Source organism: Stenella coeruleoalba, assembly GCF_951394435.1.
Source record: "Stenella coeruleoalba genome assembly, chromosome: 6".
In the NCBI taxonomy this organism is placed as follows: Eukaryota; Metazoa; Chordata; class Mammalia; order Artiodactyla; family Delphinidae; genus Stenella; species Stenella coeruleoalba.
Window position 1 is genome coordinate 98741522 of NC_137151.1, and position 21285 is coordinate 98762806.

Sequence of the window (21285 nt, forward strand, 5' to 3'; positions counted from 1 at the left end):
CTGTGAACCAAGGCCTAGAAACATTGCCCTCTTCCCCAGGGACCCCTGCCTCATGGGAGCCACTGCCGCAAGGCCTCCTAAGCTAGAGCCCACTCCTAATAGATAGAAGAGGTTTCCTCATTCATGTGTCTCTCCCACTTCCTTTGCCCATGCCAGACATCTGCTCAACACATCATCATTTCTGATCCTGCCCCCTCCCTGTGATCCCCAGTTGCCAGAAGCCCTGACCTACTTTTACAGAGTCCCTTCCTTATTTGTGCACCAGGAGTCCAGGGAACAAGAGGTGTGTGAGCATGAAGGCTTGAGGAGAGAGTCAGCCTTTATGCTTGCTACTTTAGAACACATGTTTCTAGAAAAGTAATTTAAACTTGAAACCATTAGCTTTCATGCTCCCCCTCCCCTGAGGCTTCCTACAGACGGTAACACCATTCATAATACAGGTTTTATCCGGAGAGGCCTTCTGTCTTCTAAACTTCCAGTTTCTAAATAGATTTTTAGACTGACTACCCATAGGATATAATAAAATTATTTAAGCTTAATTTGTATTTTCTCAAGTATATGTTTCTACATAGTTCTTGTAAGAGATCGCTGTCAACAATGGTAGATTTTACCTGCTTCCATACACTACCCTCATACATAAGGAAATATAAATCTATTGGATCACATCCTAGAATAAGTGACCTAGTACTCTCAAATCAAGTACTATGACAAATATGTCCAAGGAATCAATGTGTATGACTCAGTTTAACCTTGACCATACATATAATATTCCCCTATGTACTGACACAGTGATAGTAATTTGATTAACTCACAAAGAGGTTCACTGTATTCCTGCAAAATCATGAATATTACCAAATAATATTCGAATTGGAGAATAAGGAGCTATTACCTAATTCTAATTCAGAAGGCGCTTACCCTAATTCTGTTTTGACTGTGTGTATATACACATAAAAACATATATAGTCTAACACATCTCTTTAGGGTTTCCTTGTTTACCTCAATTGTGTCGCTGAAGCCTGCAATACACAATCCTTAATCAGTTGACCCTCACAACTTCCTTCTCCAAAGTAAAATCTAGTAGGTTCCCAAGTTCCTTTTATTCAGGACAGAGGCAAAAAGCCCCCAAAAAACCCTGCTTATCTTTACTGAGACAGAGCGAATAAAAGTGACTACATTTTTTTTTAAACCTCTTTATTGGAGTATAATTGCTTTACAATGTTGTGTTAGTTTCTGCTGTATAACAAAGTGAATCAGCTGTATGTATACCTATGTCCCCATATCTCCTCCCTCTTGCATCTCCCTCCCACCCTCCCTATCCCACCCCTCTAGGTGGTCACAAAGCACTGAGCTGATCTCCCTGTGCTATGCGGCTGCTTCCCACTAGCTACCTATTTTACATTTGGTAGTGTATATATGTCAGTGCTAGTAACCACATTTTAATATACAGCCTAGATGAAGTTTGGAGATGAACTTTTCAAAACCTCTTTCAAGCCTGAGCACAAAGGGGCTTGACTGCTAAGGAGATTGTAACCTAGCCCCCCAAATCTGTGATTTTCTTTGAATTTCTATTTTTACAGACTCTACCACACATACTTACTTAGTAGTTTGAACATAAGTGCCTTGTCAAAGTTTGTGTAGCATCGTCTGGATCCAGAGTGATGATTTTATTCTAATTCAAGGGTTTTAATTTTCTTCTCTGATGACTGCTTTCGGTAAATTTTTTACATAATTGATTCTTTATTTCCTCAGGGTATCCCATTCCAGAAAGTTCTCAAAGTGCAGCATATTGGAGTATAGAGACTTTTTACACAGAGGGGGTGGAGCCTGTCTTTTCAACAGGCCAACAAAGGTTAGTAATTTAGAAAGTGTAATTATTTCTCCAATCTTTTTACAATGGAATTATGCCAAATATCAGATACTTGGCTTGGAAAGCAGGTTTCTTTCCAATCAGATTAATATTTAGTTATAAAAGGCTTTATCACGTTAAAGATTAAGTCTCGTTTAAATGAATTACGAGACCGTAGTTTCACTGTTCTGAAACTCTGGTGTTTCAGTGCCAGCTGTACCTCCTCTTGGCCCTCCCCTCCAAAAAACAAACAGACAGTCCTTCAATTAAAATATCTTTGAAATGTTCTTGTTGGTGTCTTCATTTGCTGCTAAGAGATAGTGGGTTAGATTAAGATACATTACTTTAGCCCATTTCTCTGACAAAAATTCTATTTCCCCTTGACATTTTCTCTAGGGGTATAACTAACTTCTAGGCTTTTCTTACTTTGTTTTTTTTTTTGGCAGGGGGCGGTATGTGTGGTCCATTCTCCCAGACAGAAAGCATTACTAATATCAGCCAGCCAAAAAATGACCCAAAGTATTTATGGACCCCATAAATACAGGCATATATATATATACATATATGTATATATATATGCATATATGTATATATATATGAAGAGATATATATATCTTTACTTGGGAAGGTCCACATTGTCAATTGGCATTTCATTAAAATTTATATACACAATGTCATATTCTCTTATCAACAATTCCTTAATTCAAAAATTCTGAAAATTGGAAGTATATTTTATGAGTTTGCAGAAAACATAGTGGACGGTACAACTTATCCTGAACTGAAAATCTTTATTTATCCCTCATAGTGTAAGTATTCTTAAGTCTTACTGCACAAATGTTACTGCACAAATGTTAATGTGTTTGATTATAGGGTGTATACCAGACCCCTCAGGGCTGTTATACAGAACAGGGTAAATGCATCATACTTTTCTAAAATCCAGCAAAGCCAGAATTCTTAAACTCACAGGCTATAGAGCTTTTGGATATGGGACTGTCGACCAATAACATGTTTAGAAACGAAGTTGCTTAACAGGCAAACGGACAGGATTGATGAGAATTGCACATTTCATATTTCTTTTTAAGATACTACATCATAAGTCAAATATAATCCATTGCTGTACAAAATGTTTAATGACTCTGCAAATTGAGAGAGCAGTGAAATCATGTTAGCCTTTTTTAAAAAAATCAGTGTCTGATGTCGATAACTGTCAGAATAATTTATTCCTATCCCCATAATTAAGTGATACCGCTAAGTTAGGGATGATACTTTGATGCCTGACAGCTGTATAAAATCTCAGTAAGGCTGCAGAAAAAGAAACAGGAATTTTAAAGTGACCTTGCATCATTAAACTCAGCTCCCTGCTTTTCATGGCATCGATCTCAATGCAACAGAAATCTGAAAGCTTCAGAGTGTTTAAAATGGATGCAGTGAGTAATAATGAATTAATGTGAGCTGTTGACATTTCTGAATTGCAAGGTACATGGCTAATTTTACCTGCCTTGCAGCTCACCAGCTAATTATAAGCATCATGCCTGAGGAAACAACACTGAGTTGTTTGAAAATACTAAGATCTCTAGTGTGTGTATAAGGATCCATCATTAGATTTCTGAAATTGCCTGTGAGTAGAAAGCAAATTATTTGGATAATGTGGAAACTAAATAAAAATACACATACATCTTCAATTTTAAAAATTAGTAAATATGGAATTCTTTCTTTCTTTTTTTTTTTTTTTGTGGTACGCGGGCCTCTCACTGTTGTGGCCTCTCCCGTTGCGGAGCACAGGCGCGCAGGCTTAGCGGCCATGGCCCATAGGCCCAGCCGCTCCGCGGCATGTGGGATCTTCCCAGACCGGGGCACGAACCCGTGTCCCCTGCATCGGCAGGCGGACTCTCAACCACTGCGCCACCAGGGAAGCCCTGAAATTCTTTCTTTTTAAACAACATATATAGAAAAATTTTTTAAAAGCTGCTATGGATTATAGTGGAATAATTTATATGTATGTGTGAAAGAACTGACTTTCTTCCAAGTGTTGTAGCCAGTGGATGTATGTATGCAGGTTTTATGTGTTATTTTCACATTATCTAAGTGCATCTTTTCTGTGCTCTGGGAACCTTCTCAACTGCCATGTTTGCCATATGGTTTGTGATAGTGACCTGTCTCAGGATGGAAGAAGAGTCCTAAGAATGAAATCGAGCAGTGGGTTACATGGGAGTCCTGATAGAAAGCACTACTCATGTTCCAGTCTGCCTTTCCCTTTTCCATTTTCTCCTCCCTCTTGATCAAAATATCACAGAGATGAGGACTGTTGATTTTAGTCATTGGCTTTTCCCATGGGGAAGTCCCACCCAAGTATCGTGGAAAACTTCCTTGCTCCTTATAACAATTTTCCTTTCCTGGAAGTGGAAGGAGGATCAGCTCTTTCTTTGGTGGACTCAGTGGAGGGCAGCTGTTCCTTGGGTGTGTGCTGCTGTCCCTCATATATATGGCTCTGAGCATTTGGGTTGGGATGTCCTGTTCTAATCTTCACCTGAGTATAGTAGATATACACAGAAAAATCTTGCCCCAGGTGATGGGAAATAGGAATGTTTCTTATAAATAATCAGCTGCCTCAACAACTGGTCTGTAATACAGTTTATTTGGCAAGCAAGTTCATAGCACCAGTAGGGTGGATTATTCTAGAAATTTGACTCTACCATTGCTCCAGGAATGATTGAGAAATTTCTACACATCTGTGCATATGTCTGCACATTTACTTAATATGATTCAGCCAGTGCAGATTTCTTTTCACTGAGAATGATGGGCATGGATTTCCAGCAACAGTTTTTTCCCCTAAGTTTATTTGCATTTACTTGATGGCATATATCAGATTTAGCTGTGAATGAAGCATTTTTATCTTCTTGACAGTTTTTATATCTTCTCAGCTGCCTGGTTATAAGTCAACAAATTAGGTATCTGTGAGTCTTATTAGTGTGCATTTTTAGCTCCATTAGCAAATACGAAAGTGATCTATTCCTCCTGACAGCTTATTTCTCTGAAAAGTAGCTCTAATGGTAGAGGTCATCTCTGGAACCCACTACCGGAGAATCCTCCAAGAGATAGTACCCCATTTAAAATATGTTTTTTAGAAGTGTTATTAATAAATTAACAGTGATTCTCACACAGACACATTTGTAAGATGCCATAACAACAGATCACAGAAGAATACCACATGATGGCTGATTACAAGGCCATGTGTGTAGCCTGATTGGAGTGTTGATTTTCTGTGGTGAATTAAAATGGTTTCCCTTTATCTTTCTAATCTCTTTCAGCTATTTGAGCCCACAGAATGTGGAAATGGATATGTGGAAGCTGGGGAGGAGTGTGATTGTGGAATCCATGTGGTAGGTATAAGAGATCTTTTCTACCTTCAGCACATCTACCCAGAGTGCAGAAGAATAGCGTTAGTGGGAAGTCTGCCCCATCATTCATTGTGGTCTTACTGCCTTTATGTCTGAGCTCTCTCATCAATGCTTAATCCTAGCTCAGACATGTTAGAATTAATCATTGGCTTTGTCTGAAGAAACCTAATGGATTCTTCTAATCAAATTCGTATCTCTTAAAAATTCATAGCTCATATTCATCTCAGACAAGTTTTACTGACTCATGAAAATTCTTTCTATGTTGTATATTAGTTTTGTCTGTGTAAAACTAGATTGAGTATTAAGAATACAACAGAGCTAACCTAGGGTTGGGTGCCTGCTAAAAAATAAGCTTACTTTTTGGTAGAGAAACCCCTTCTTAGAAGATCATACTTTGCTGAGAAGTACAGCCGGAAGGAATCTATCATTGCTTAAAGTGGTTCATTCTTTCCTAAAAGATTTGCTTACTATTATATACATCTCCTCACATGGATTACGCATAAGTTACACGTGGAGAGCGTGTTGAATGACCAGTGGGTAGGTTTCCTCACTTACTCACGTGAAGTGTTTTCTCTAGGAATGCTATGGACTGTGCTGTAAGAAATGCTCTCTCTCCAATGGGGCCCACTGCAGCGACGGGCCCTGCTGTAATAACACCTCATGTCTTGTGAGTTCTCTGACAGTTTCATCTTTCTTACCGTTGACATATTAGCCAAATATCTCAATGTGTACATTGAGTATTTGTACAACTTGTCACAGTCTTGTTGATCGACACTGTGCATATTAGCCTGGCGATTTTGTAGAATCAATAAATCTATCCAGATTCTGTGGGTTACAACGATTATCTTTACTATGATTCACTACCAACCATTCTATTCTCTGGTACCTCCCTAAGAAAATAGATCTATAATCCTTCCAAAATAAACATTGAGAATTGCTCTACTATCATGAGTGAAAACCAAATTAAATAGTTGAATAGAAGAGGGACAATTCTTGTGGTCTTTTTCTAATAAGCCCTACTTATAACCTTTTTCTTTAAAACTCATCCTAATTTATTTTAGACCCTGAGCAGAAAACCTAGTGCTCATGTTTTTACATTTGATATTTAAAATCGCTTATAAAGGCAAGAAAGCTAGATAAGGAGGTAATGTATGTATGTATGTATGTATGTTTATATGTGTATATGCACAACTTGTGTATGTGTGGACACACAGTTACTTCCATCTTTAGAGACCTCTGGTTAATTTTTTAAAAAAACGTTTTTTTAAATTTTCCTTTTTCTCATCTATAAAATCTCTAATATCCTTTAAAACCATAAAAGTATATGATTTAATTTTATCCAACACGAAAGGGATATTATGCATGTGGTAATCTAGGCGATTCTAGCTTAGTTTGTACTTGCTTATGTCCCCAACCAGATTATAAATTGCCTGAAGATGATGGACTCTTTCCTTCATCTTTTACCCACCCACCACCCAGAGAAACAAAATGCCTTGTATTCAGTAGGCATTCACTGGCATCACTGAAGGAAATTCATATGAATTAATTGAAATCTGCCTGTGTATATTTAGCTAAAGCAAGACTAATATCCAAGCTAGTTGGTAAATCAGTGCAGGTTGGGTGTGCATATCAGTCTTCAGAGAGATCCTAAATGTTTATATTTTAGTGTTCTGTTCTTTTGTCTTAAGCCACACCAGTGTTTCTTCTTTGCATAATTGTCATCGCAATGTTTCCCAAAAATAATACTCTGAGATAGTGGGTTTTGAAATCTGAACATGTAATGCCTTGGTTAATGATTCATATTTACTACACAGAGTGGTATTTGGGTATTATCTTTATCCTGGAACTATCTTGCTGATTCATAAAAAGAGTTTGGCGGTGGTTATGAAAGGATGTCATGATTGTTGGTGAATATAAGAATGTTAACTCTTTGAAATATTAATTAATACTGGTTCCTAACATTGAGTTTTGATTTGCAGTTTCAGCCGCGAGGGTATGAATGTCGGGATGCTGTGAATGGGTGTGATATTACCGAATACTGCACTGGAGACTCTGGCCAGGTATGGCAAACTGAGTTTTAGGTAATGCATCTTACTTGCAAATACATATTGTAAAGCTTTCAGTTTGGATTACGTGTGTGAATATGATTTGGTTCTTTTGTTTTTGTTTTGTTTTGCTCTGTTTTCTAGTAATTTCTAGCTCCTCCCATGCCTTTATTTTAAGAATGTTTATTGTGGTTTTTTGGACCTAAAAAATCTCTTTTCTTCCAAATTTCCCCTTTGTAATTAGTTCCCTTTATATTGCTCATATCCAACGAATTGATTTTTCTTTCCTGGTCCCCACATCTAAAACAGTACCCTCACACTGATAAAGCTATTTTCAAGCATTTTTAAGCCACAAAACCCTTTCTTTTTTTTCTTACATCTTTATTGGAGTATACTTGCTTTACAATGGTGTGTTAGTTTCTGCTGTATAACAAAGTGAATCAGCTGTACGTGTACATATATCCCCATATCCCCTCCCTCTTGCGTCCCCCTCCCACCCTCCCTATCCCACCCCTCTAGGTGGTCACAAAGCACCGAGCGGATCTCCCTGTGCTATGCGGCTGCTTCCCACTAGCTATCTGTTTTACATTTGGTAGTGTATATATGTCCATGCCACTCTCTCACTTCGTCCCAGCTTACCAACAAAATTTTGGATGGAAGCCCAATGTAGAAATCTGGGAAGAGTAGCACTGCTGTGGTTGAAATGGGATTGGGAGCAGAAGTCTCCCTTCCTGAGCTCTGTTACCATCTCGCTCCACTTATGAAGCCCTGGCTTCATGGCCCACACACTTTGGCATGATCTTCTTCACATTAAAATTATCACATTATCATTAAGGTTGCCTTCCGGCATTCCTTCTTTAATTTTTACATTTTTAAACATTTATATTGTGTTGTTTTATGTCTTTATTTGTCATTCAAATGATCATTTGTGGAGCCCCTGCTCTGTGACAGCACTGCTGTGAATGCTGGGGTACGGGAGGAATTGAAATAGAAAAGTCCTTGCTCTTACGGGGCTTGCATTCTGCTGGATGGAGAAAGGCAAATAAATGAACAAAACCCCAGTGAGTACAGAAGCATGGCTTCTTCAAGAGATGGAATGAAAGCAGGGATAGCTGGGGAATAGTGGAAACAATTCAGAGAGGAAATCAGGAATCAGGCACGGAGGGGCTTGGTAAGAATTTTTGACTTCATTCTACCTTCATTTCTTTCTAACGTTATTTCAAGAGCATTTTCTCATGCTGTGACACAGTTTTTATAGATATCCTCTTTACAGTTGCATGAAAGTCTGCCATGTGGATTTACCAGTCACTTCTCCATCCGGTTGTGGTAGATATTTAGATTGTTGGCAGTATTTCATTATTATGATTAATATGGTCGTGAATCTCTATGCATTTTTAAGAGTGTTTCTTGTTTGGAGTTAGCACCTTAGGACAAGTTCTCAGGAGTGGAGTTACCTGTTGCCAGGTAGGGCTTCTGGTAGAGTACAGTTAGAAGCCAAAATATCATCTTTGCTATTGCAAATAGCCAAGTTGAAAGCCATAGCTTAGTGTGAGGGCTAAATGGGCCTCTTTATAGATCCCAGACTCAGGCTATAGCAACACGTTATTGACAAAATTGGGCCTGGAATGACCTGTCGGTGCAGAGCCAGCCCTTGCCTTATATGCCATGGAGGAGCAATAGAGAGAGGATGATTTATGTGAGTAGGCAGGAGAAGGATGGCAGGACCAGGCCAGAATGCCAAGTTACTCTTCTCAAGTTTATCAAATCAGCCAGCCAACCAACCCAACCGTTCACTCTACCTGCCTGGAGAATCGAGTACAGGAGCAGAGAGTAACTGGAGTTACACTGAGTTCCCCTCCCTGGAAGGAAACGTGAGGAGAGGAAAACAAAGGTTCCTAATTAACCTTTTTGAAAGGTTTTGGTATGTATCATCTGAGGCTCGATTCAAGTGGATATAGTACAAAGGAATGGTACAGTGAACTCTATTCAGGCTGTTATTCTTCTGTGATTTTTATGCATATCTGTTCTTATATATAAATATGTAAATAGGTTTCTCTGCAATTTTTAAATAATATAGTGGCAGAATGTAAGAATTGTGGATTCAGTGTTTTATGACAAGTGTACTGACATTCTTGATATACTGTTTCACTGAGTTATATTTTTAGTTTTGTAGAATAATGCTATTTTTATACCCATCATATATGGTTTTGGTTCTGTGTGTTCAGTTCTTTTAAAAGTACAGTTTTTTCATTTCAACCTTTAACTCTTGAATTGCCATAGACTTTACAATAAAGATATTTTTTTTAAAGATGTGGGGAATGTGTTTTGTTAGTACCATGAAATACGTCATCAAAATGGGAGTATAGCACAATTTAAAATAAGTACATTTAAAGGCTATTGCGCTGTGAAAGCCGGCCTCAACTGGACCTTCCTGCACAGCATAAAACTGGGGGCTCAAATGGCATTTAGAGACTGAATCCAGAGCTCTGCTCACAGGCAGAATAAAGTACACAGATTTATGGTCCCTCTGCTTTAAATATCTCCAGACAACGAGAGACATCCATAATTTCCTTTGTTAAACATTTCAGTGATAAGCAAGTGGCTTTTATTAGGCTAAACGAAAAATAGATTGATTAGAAATCTTCTTCCATGTAGCTGTGACAGTTTATAACAAGAGCTTTTTATTTCTAATTAGTGACTCCTACTAGTTTTTTCCTCTTGAAACATCGCAAAAGTCAAATATGAAAATTGTTTAGCCCCTGATGTACCTATTCTAGTAGCAACATTTCTTTTGCATTTTTGTCCAGCGTGGTTGTGTTCATCTTGGAGTAAGTGAATAATTATGTTAGTTGATTAATAAGAAAATGATGGTGTTTTGAGTGGATTTGGATGAAAGAGGCCCAGGGATCTCTGTTTCTGGGCAGTTGGTCCAGTAAACCAACTTCTCATGCTGATAATTACATCTTTTGAAGAGTTACCATTAGGTTGAATGAAAGCTTGTATGAGAGTCAGTTGTTCTTTAGAAAGATGTAGAACCAAAGCATTTAATCTCAATGTGTTCCTTAATAAGTTACTGCTTCTTCGCACTTCTAAATTAGTTCTGTTACCTTTCTGTAGTGGCCATGATAAACACCTTGGTGTTGCAGAATAGAGTAACTTAATTGTGTCTGTGTGGGTCATTTATTTATTTTCTCAGTCAGCCAATAGTCATTGAGCACCATCTCAATAATAATTGAGCCAGTTTTGTTCTAGGTGCTGGGGAGGCAGCAGGGACAGAAAATCCCTGCCTGCATGGTGCTCGCATTAGGATGCAGACAAAAGACAAGCAAATACGTAAAATACACGGATCCTCAGTTGGTGATACATGTTATGGAGAAGACAAAAAATAGGGAATGGGGAACAGAGGATGCCAGCATGGGGAAGGAGGTTATGGTTTTGAAGAGCACGGTTAGAGAAGGCTTCTCTGAGATGCTGATAGTTGAGCAACGTCCTAAAAAAGGTGAGAGAGCAAACCAGGCAGAAATCTGGGGGAAAGATTGGAGGAAGAGCAAGGACAAAGGCCGTGGGGTGGCAACATGGCTGGTACATTCACGTAGAGTCAGGTATTTATGGCAGAGAGTAGGAATGAGGTCAGAGAGATGAAGGTGAGGTGGGGGCCGGCATAGGAGCAGATCATGATGAACTTGGAAGGCCAGTGAGTAGATGGGGAAGCCATCAACAGAGGAGCAACATGAGGTGGTTTAGGTTTTTCAAAGGACACTCTGGTAGCTCTATAGCCTATAAGGAGAGTAGAGTGGAAGTAGGGGAATCAGTTGGAGGCTGTCGCATAATCAGAGAGATGAGAGATGGTGGTGAGAGGTGGTGGTGGTGTGGACCCGGCATTAGCGGTGGAAATGGAGAAAAGTCACATTGCAATTATATTTTAAAGGTAGAAGCTACCAAGATTTGTTAATGGCATAGAAGGAGAGTGTGAGAAAAAGAGAGGAACATAGGATGACTCCATGGTTTTGGCCTTGAACAGTTGGAAGAGTGGGACTGTCATCTACTGAGAAGGTGAAAACTAAGGGAGGACCTCAGTGGGCATTGCTATGTTTCTTATTCACTTGCCACACCCATGTATTTTTTTTTCCTTTTGGTATTTGTTTTGAATGCTGTAGCAGAGCCTTGACTTAATTTTTTTAGCTCTCTTAAATGTGGTAAATGAGATGCACAGAAAGTAAAAATTTTAATTTACTCAGGGTAATGTTGGGGGAAAATGAAATTTTCCTTATTTTTCCTTATAAAAAATGATTTGATAAATAGACCTGGAAAAAGAAAGAACTGTCACATCATGATTGCTCTAGTAACAGATCTGTAGTTCAAGAGGTCAGAAATGTAATGGAGACACAGCACTTATATTGAGTTGAAGGGCCGTGTCTTTCTTCTTTCTCAGTCATGTGGCCTAGAGGTGAGCGTCATGGGTGCCACATGCAAATCTGACATTTTCACAGGGCTGAGCGAAGTCTTGTAAATTAGTTCCTGAACGTGTCCACTCCTGCATAACAGGCTGATTTGTTCCCTTCATTATCCGTTTTAATCCCTTCTACTTTTAACTCCACGGGCAAGTGAACGTAAATTATTATTTTAGCCCATCTCATGGAAAACGGAGAAACATAAAAAGCACCCACTGTATGGACCTAATTGATTGATTCATTTTTACCAATAATTGCAGAATAAATTTGGATAACCTACTCAAAGAGTTACTCATGTTTTCCTAATTATAGAGTCACCATGCTTGCATTTTTAAAATACTTATTATAGGGCTTCCCTGGTGGCGCAGTGGTTGAGAGTCCGCCTGCCGATGCAGGGGACGCGGGTTCGTGCCCCGGTCCAGGAAGATCCCACATGCCGCGGAGCAGCTAGGCCCGTGAGCCATGGCCGCTGAGCCTGCGCGTCCGGAGCCTGTGCTCCGCAAAGGGAGAGGCCACAACAGTGAGAGGCACGTGTACCGCAAAAAAAAAAAAAAAAAACTTATTCTAACTTTTACTGATATGAATGATCTGTAGCACACAATTCACAATAGTAAAATCATGCTTACCTTCTTTTGCATTTTAATATATTGTACACATAATCTGAAGATACTTCGCATGCTGAATGTTAACTAAAAAGGTTATATTTTTCAGTGCCCACCAAATCTTCATAAGCAAGATGGATATGCGTGCAATCAAAATCAGGTATGCTGGGCTCTAGGTTTTAAATGGGATTTTATAAAAAGATTAGATTTCAAGGTGTTTTTTTTTGATAAATGTAATTTTGATAGGGAATTGCAATTCAAACAACAGTAAATTATTGCAGTGATCTTCTAATTCAGAGTTGCTTTATGTCATATAAAATACAAATATGTTATATTTATCTCTGGGTACAAACTGTCCAGATTGAGGGTGAGGAAAAAAATGTAATGGCTGAAGAATTAGAAATCTAATTTATTGAGTTGTGACTATCTTTTAATCATTTCAGCCTGTCTCTGATGGGAAAATATGGTAATCTGTTGTAATGTGGGTTTTTTGTTTTTTTTTCCTGAAGCTATGTTATAACCTAACCATTCACATGCAAAAAAAGCTAAAAATCATATTGATATCACCCAAAGAAATGTCTCAATTTTTTTCCCATAAAATTAAAAAATTTAGATAGTTAGTTGGATTTAAAGAGCTGTACTATGAGGTATGTTTTGTGTTTTAAATTTTAACTGTCATTCTTATGCTTCTCTTAAGATGTTTATGGTTTTTATTTTCACTGTGAAAGTATTAGGGTACCGAATGAAAAAGAAAACAATTTTGTCTGAAACAATGAAAAGGAGACCTTGCAGTGAGAGTTTGGGGGAAAATGGAACTGGCTACATGTGCCTCATAACATATGTTCTGTCCTCAGGGCCGCTGCTACAACGGGGAGTGCAAGACACGGGATAACCAGTGTCAGTACATCTGGGGAACAAGTAGGTCATGTTTCCTGCTTGCTGGTCACACACAGGTTTCTCTTAATATTCTTCACTGCCAGTCTTGCTGAAAGAGATGTACAGCTTGGGGTGATTAAAAAACAAACAAACAAACAAACAAACAACTAGAAAAGGCTGAAGAGAATGGTGAATCTTAGTTACAAAACCACAGCAAACAACTGCTAATGTTGGGGACTTGTCATCTGAACCAAAAAGTGCCAATCAGTGATTGTGGCTGTGACAGAAGGGATGCTACACCCACCTGCAAAGACTGGGTTGAGTGCAGTGGTCATGCTTATTATCCAGCCACTGGCTGATTTTCTTTGTACCTTGGATTTAACATTCACCCCCTCAAGTTAGCTTTCTGTTCTTTTACCCTAGGATAGAACCAGACTTTTGTTGTTGTTTTTTTTAAAATTCTATAATTGATTATCTCAGTTTGAAGTGAAGAAACACAAGTACTTTGTGAGACGCAGACAGATAGAGACTCGGGTACATGGTCGTGCTTCTCAGTACGTTCCCTACATGTCAGTACACATATTCTCTTCCTGACATTTGTAGTGCCTCGCCAGTGAACTTCAGTTCATGAGGGCCAGGCCGGAAGAGAGAGAAATGGCTCTGCCTTGCTGGCAGAGGCTGGGTCACCTACCAGGAAAAGAAAGTACACAAAAGGAGACTAGGACCCATGCACAAGTGATTTCAGTGTTTGGCAAATGTCATTTAACTGAAAGATTTACTTTCAGTGCGCCATTGGTTAAATTTTCAGGAATTTTAGAAGCCAGTTGACATCATAGTCTTAGTTTGAAATTAGCCATGTACTACACTGTGGAAATTTACACTATGGAAATTGGCAAGTGCTACAAATTAGGATTTTTTTTTCCTTTTTCTGAAACACCAGTTATTAAAATATTTACTGGCACACTCCCAGTTATGGATAGCAAAGAGAACTAAAATTAATTCTCTTTTCTTGCTCATCTCCAAAAGAGGCTTCGGGGTCTGACAAATTCTGTTATGAAAAGCTGAATACAGAAGGCACAGAGAAAGGCAACTGCGGGAAGGATGGAGACCGATGGATCCAGTGCAGCAAACAGTGAGTGGTCAGCTCTGGGAGTATAGTGAGTGGACTTGGAAACCCTGGTCCAAATGTAAAATGAGCACAAAATAAATGTTACCGATTTTTTAATAAATATTCAACTACTTAAAATTTTAAAGTATGGATTTTAAAAATACATTAGTATAGCTAGAGGCAAATGGCTATGAACTAAACTATTTCTGTGGTACAGACTTACACCATTTCTGTAAAATTCAGAAAAGTTCTTGCATGCTGTATTTTACTTGAAGCTTGTTTTGAAGAGATACTTTGCCAAGGTATTTTAAATTAATAGTGGGTTTTAATTCTCTACTTTTGCTAGCAGAAAAGGCCTATGAAAGTACTAGTATACATGGAATTCTACAAGCAAAAGATATAGCCTGTATATATAATTTGAGGGACCATTTAAAGTGAAGTAATATATATACTTAATTATTTCTCGAGTGTAACACCATTTGATTTAATTAAACATCTAATGTCTGTATTAGAGTTTTGTTTTCCCTTCTAAAAAGTAGCTAGTCAGTGCATATTGGAGGCATCTTTACTCAGGAAATGAGATACTTTCAGAGCACGTTGGTAGTATTTTCCCTTGATTTGGTGAGGAAAGTTAAAATTGTGATTTAATAGTTTATTAAGGTTAACTCAGTGACTTGGATCTATGGGACCACTAAGTGATACACCAAAGCTCCTCCGTTTTCCTTCCATAACAGTGAGGATTCTTCTCCCATTTTGAAGCAGAGCAAGGATTTAAGGGAAGTTTTATTTCTCTAGTTAATGGTCTCTAACGTACTTTAGGAAACTTTGCCATTCTATGTAGTCTTTGATGGTAGGTGAGGCCTACTTTTAAATTTAAAGTTAAACCAAAATAACAGAACAGAACTTCCCATCTGATGTCTCATGAGTGAGTTATAGATGTTCTGAGCTGTTCAGTCCTCGAGGTGCCAGGGAGGAAATGGGGACTAAAATAGTCAAAATCCATGGGGTTGGACACCTCTGGATTTGATTAGCTTCATTCATTAAATCAATGTCATAGACAAATCTGATCATTTCTCTGTGCTTCTGTGAATTCAGAAAGTTGGGAGGCATTGTATCAGATCATTGTAGAAGATAACTTTTGAATATTTGGCAGTAGAATAGCCAACCACCAATGAGTTAAAGAAAATAAATGCATGTTTTTTTAAACTTTAAAAAACTGGGAAATATAACATAGAAAAGTGATTAATATACAAATATACATTTTGTCAAATAAATGCGAAGTGAACTCTCATGTAACCCCTATGTGGATCAATAAGTAGAACATTCCAGAAATGTATTCTTCCCCCTCACAGTGCCCGTGTCTCTCTGCTGGAGGTATTGTCATCCTGACTTTTCGGGCAATTGCTTTCTTTCTTTTCTTTAGAGATTTACTGCCCAAGTTTTCAGCCCTAAACAGTATATTTTGCCTAAAGTTTCAGTAACTTTATGTAAAAGGAATCATATCTCAGGTATTATTTTGTATTTTGCTTAAGTTCATTATTTTAAGAGTTTTCCATGGTATGTGTAGCTGTTGGTTCATATTTATTGTTCATTTGTTTCATTTTCATTCATATTTAAATACCTTGATTTGTTTCTCCATTCTATGTTGATAGACATTTAGATTGTTTCCATGTTTTGGCTATTAGGAACCATGCTGCTGTGAACATTCCGATACATGTAACTTAGCACACATTTGCACATACTTTTCTAAGGCCTTTCCTGGAAGAAAAATTGCTAAGTCATAGGGGATGTATATTTTCAGTGCTCCCAGATGATGTGACACTGTTTTCTAAAATGGTTGTACTAGTAAACCCTACCATCGAGAATTTGTATATGAGAATTTTGTTGTACTTCATTCTCACCAATACTTGGTATTATCAGACATTTTACTTTTTTTTTTTTTTTTTTTTTTTTTTTTTTGCGGTATGTGGGCCTCTCACCATCGTGGCCTCTCCCGTTGCGGAGCACAGGCTCCGGACACGCAGGCCCAGCGGCCATGGCTCACAGGCCCAGCCGCTCCACGGCATGTGGGATCCTCCCGGACCGGGACACGAACCCGTGTCCCCTGCATCGGCAGGCGGACTCTCAACCACTGCGCCACCAGGGAAGCCCCAGACATTTTACTTTTATGTATTCTGCTGGGTGTGAACTGCTTTATTATTGTGGTTTTAATTTGTATTTTCCTGATTACAAATGGAAGTTAGCACATTTTCATGCATTTCTTGGACATGGATGTCCTTTTTTGTGATGTGCCACTTTAATTCTTTGCACGTTTTTTAAGGAGTTCATTGTTTACTTCGCTGGAGGTAGGTGCCCTCATGGTGGGTGAGTCGTTTAACAATGTCGCTTAGGACCCAGATGATTTCTGCCCCTTTTCTTTGTAATGCTTAGCATGTTCAATTTGTGTCTTTACATTTGTGAATTCACGATTGCAAGGCGAATGCAAAGGCTCCACACTCAAAGGCAGGAAGCAGAGGTAGGAGCAAAAGGTCTTCTCCCTGTCAGGCTCTAACCTTTCATCCAGAGCACAGACATCTCCCCAGCAATCCCTAGCTGCCTTTTCCTCACATCTCAACACCCAGGGGCCGCTCTTAGCTCCAGGAGGTGGGAAGGAGGGATGGCTAGGAAAGTGGGTGTAGCAAATGGGGGTGCCATGATGAACTCAGACACCAGTCATGAGCCATCTTTCAGGGCTGGGCACTTTGCTACACCGAAGAAACTGTGATCCTGTTAGCAAGGAAGGAGGGAGTCCTTACCAACCAACAATATCTGAACAAATGCTTTTATTTAGAAGAAAAGGGAATATTTCCCATTTAAAAATATTTATAGACTGAATAGTTTCGATTTTTTCAGTTTGATTCCTCCTGTCTTGTTCTTCTTTTTTTTTTTTTTTTAATACGTTCAGCGATGTGTTCTGTGGATTTTTACTCTGTACCAATCTTACTCGAGCTCCACGTATTGGTCAACTTCAGGGTGAGATCATTCCAACTTCCTTCTACCACCAAGGCCGAGTGATTGACTGCAGGTAACACATTAAATGTTGGAAAACCTAATGAATCGCGAGAATTACAAATTTAGAAAAATCAAGGGAAATGATAACTTAGATTTTATTATCACCTTGCATGTTTAAAGTCATTTAAAAAACAAAGTTATATACTGATTTGCAAATTATATTTGCTTAAAAATTATACCAGTTATTAGTAGGGAGACATTCCTTGTAATTATAATCTTAAAAGTAGAATTTTATGGTATTCATGTTGACACATGATTGAAGTTTTGAGCATTGAAATATGTCACTCTCTGAAAACTGTGTGTTTTATTTTTTGTGACAAAAAATAAAGAATTTAAGCTATACTCTATGTAGCATGTGTCTGGTTTAGAAGATGGCTTAATTAATGCCTAATCACATATAGAAAATATACACTAAAATATTATTTATAGCTGTAGTCAGACATTTGATGTCCGGTTATCTGTGAGTACAAGGCACAGAAGATATGAGGCTTATTTTTGAACACTGGGAGTCATATTATATTTTAAATAAATATTGTTCCCATTAAAGTAGTCGTAATTCTAAGATGCTATGCCCTCATTCAGATGATAAATGTCGTTGCCCAAAAGACTTTTGGGATTTCCCCCTACAGAATTGCCTTCAGGGTCTGCAGTGTTTATCCCTAGTATTCCCCAAATAGCAAACCTTCATCTTATATGAGTGAATGAAAGATTTGGAAACATCCCAAAGTAATTTTGAATAGAATTTAGTAAATTGATTGGGTAACCAAATTGGATATTGCTGTCTTGGTCAAATGGTTGCTGATTTTCTGTCTTTTAAATGGCTCTAAAGACTATTCTAACAGTGTCATGGACAATAAGATCCTTCCTGGAATAAATTTGTAGTCCTCAGATCTAGATTACAGATCAGATTACTTTGATGCACAGAAGCTTCCTTTGAATGTGTAAATTTTTGCATGTCTTTAGATACAACAACCTTGTTAAATTATATTGTTTTATTCTAAACTAGCATATTTTAAAAATATTCAGCAAGGTACTTAATTAGTAATTATAACATTGATTATTATTCAAATTCAAGCTGTCCTTCGTTTTGAGATTTTAGAATTATATGTATCAATAGAGAGGAACCGGCTTATTTTTTTCAATCATGAATAGTCCAATCCTCTAAAGTAATAATTTAAAAAATATTTTCATTTGCTATTTATGCTCAACATCTGCCTTTTTGCATCGTGAAACAGCTGAAAGTCTTGAAGAGCTAATGATAAGATTGCTCGTCTTGTTCTTATGCACACCTCTCCCCTAGTTTTAATGTTGGTCTTGAAAACAAGGGAAGTTTTAGAACACACTTTGTGCAAATGACATTTTTTTTGTTCTGATGAACTGCAGTGTAATAATGATAGTGAAAGACAGTTTCTTTTATTTAGGGGAGGTGGGGAAAGGGGGAAAGGAAGAGAAAAGTAGAGAAATGCTAGAAGAAATCCATGTCCTCTGACAGCCTCTTCAGTTTCCTAAAGAGCAAACCTCATTCATGCTGATGTTATATTTCTAAGTCTGGTGCTAATGGTTGTATGACTATTCTTCTCTTTTTAGTGGTGCTCATGTGGTTTTAGATGATGATACAGATGTGGGCTATGTAGAAGATGGAACGCCATGTGGCCCATCTATGATGTGTTTAGATCGGAAGTGCCTACAGATTCAGGCCCTGAATATGAGCAGCTGCCCTCTCGATTCCAAGGGTAAAGTCTGTTCCGGCCATGGGGTAAGTAGGCATCAGTGTCCAGCCCAAATCTGAAGTTGGAGGATACCAAACATTGTCTGGCATCCTCCAGCTTCACAGTGGTTGGAATTCCAGTTCAGCCATTCTCCTTCCGTGACTGTTGTTAATATCTATGCACTGACTATGATTATTTCCTTAGTATCCTTATCTGCTAAGAATAACTCCTATATGTGTTGATATGGCTTTATTTTTGTTGTTTCTTTTACCACTGGCTATTTGTAGTCACTGCAGTCTCTAGAGATAGCTTGGTATCCAAGGAGTTGGAAGAAAATGTATGTGGTTCCTAAAGAAACTGTAGACCCCATGTGACTGCTTTGTACCATTCACAATAATATACAGCCTCTCAGTAACTGCCTTCCGGCTACTCAACATACATACTGAGTATCTATGTGTGCAAGATCACACTAGACTAGAGGTTGGATCACAGCTGTAATTCACGTGTTTAAAGTTGTACGGTGATGCTTGGACCATTGGCAGCCAAAGAGAAGATGTACTTTCTATGACAACTGCATGTAGCTTTAATTCTATGCACAAAGTGTTTGGGCAGATGCTTCCTGGCAAACCGAGGTTTAATACTTAAAAGCACATTTTAATAATTATTTAAATTGGGTTTAGTAAAAGAAAAGTAGTTCAGAATTTAAACAGCCTTCTGAAATGGAAAAAAACAGACATGAAGAAACTCAGAGTGATCATCTCAAAGGAAGATGCTGCAATGAAGGTAAAAATAATCCAAAATATAGATAGCTAAACAGGTGATACGTCGTAGAACAAGGTAGAAAGACATAAGAAGCTTATGCCCAATGACTATGATTTCGTGTTTGGTTGAAATCATAGGCTCACTGGGAGGCAGTACAGCCTAGTGGTCAAGAACATGGATTTTGTGGCTAGAAAGAATCCTGGGTTTGAATCCTGGCTCTGCTTCTTTCTATCTCAGTGACTTTGGGCAAGTCACTCAACCTCTCTCAGCCATCAGGGTGCTAGTGTGAGTATTAAATGAGATGCTATACACAAAGCACTAAGCATAAGTACCCAGCACATAGTAAATGTAGTAAATATTCAATAATTGCTACAGTAAAGTAAAAGCACTGGGCAGACCCCTCAGTTATTCAGTTATTGTGCTGAAAGCATTATAAAATTTATTGCTTTAAAAAGGCGCATGAGTCTCCACTACCCCCCCACTTTTTCATCTTGTTAGAAAAGGGGTTAAATTCAGCCTGTTAATCATAATCATGGTGTTATGTCATTTCAGATTAAAAAGCTCTTATTCCAATAAGCCTAAATTCGATTTTATCATCTCTAAATAATCTATCTGCGAATGTATTTCACAGGCAGATGAGGATTTAACCTACTCTGTCTCTAGTTTGTGGATGGTTATTTATTTCATCTAAATTACACATCCATTCCAGCATGCTGCTTGGTCCCCAGAGGAAGAGAAAGGGACAGAGATAGCTCTAGGATGGTCTTCAGCCTGGCTGACTGAGACAGGAGTGATACCGCGGGCAGGGAAGGTGGGAGGGTGTGTGTTTGGCTGGCAGAGTGCCCCCTAATGACTTCTGTGTTGAGCGTGGTGAGATGATGCAGTGCGTTGGTGATTTATGCCTCCAGGTATTTCATCTCTGGCAATGCCTCTTAAACCCAGTATCGCTTAATTTCTTGAGTTAAGCATATATGTTTCTACATTGTCAGACATTTGTGTACTTAAATAATATCAACACGAGTAATTAACATTTAATTTAAAAATTTCTTCCTTTTATTCTTGATTTTTCTATAATTAACTGAAAAAAACCATCATCCAACTATTGGATCTATACATTGTTTCCCCTTGTCTAGTATTCAGAACCATGGGAAATTTTTAAAAATTCCCAATGGGTTTTAAAGCCTCTGCCTTGTTCCATGTCCCTTTTACATTTATCACCATTATTCCACCAAGTGCAGTGAAAATGGCGCATCTCTGTTCTTTGTTCTTCACAGGTGTGCAGTAATGAAGCCACCTGCATCTGTGATTTCACCTGGGCAGGGACAGACTGCAGTATCCGGGATCCAGTTAGGAGCCTGCACCCCCCGAAGGACGAAGGACCCAAGGGTTTGTGTGATTTCGGTTTCAGTTCCTTGCATACTGAATTCATTGGTCCTC

General features: G+C 38.4%; 1 protein-coding gene across 2 annotated transcripts in view; it reads left to right on the forward strand.

Annotated features, from left to right (window-relative positions):
- Positions 1–21285, forward strand: part of ADAM23 (ADAM metallopeptidase domain 23) — a gene marked incomplete at both ends in the record, with an annotated part of 161698 nt that overhangs the window by 121372 nt on the left and 19041 nt on the right. For both annotated transcript variants that reach the window (XM_079924205.1, XM_079924204.1), the window contains 10 exons: positions 1750–1849; positions 5155–5226; positions 5822–5911; positions 7224–7304; positions 12452–12502; positions 13197–13260; positions 14245–14350; positions 17271–17390; positions 18965–19133; positions 21123–21234. In XM_079924205.1, the coding sequence (XP_079780331.1) occupies positions 1750–1849; positions 5155–5226; positions 5822–5911; positions 7224–7304; positions 12452–12502; positions 13197–13260; positions 14245–14350; positions 17271–17390; positions 18965–19133; positions 21123–21234 (965 nt within the window). The remainder of the gene's footprint in view (positions 1–1749; positions 1850–5154; positions 5227–5821; positions 5912–7223; positions 7305–12451; positions 12503–13196; positions 13261–14244; positions 14351–17270; positions 17391–18964; positions 19134–21122; positions 21235–21285) is intronic.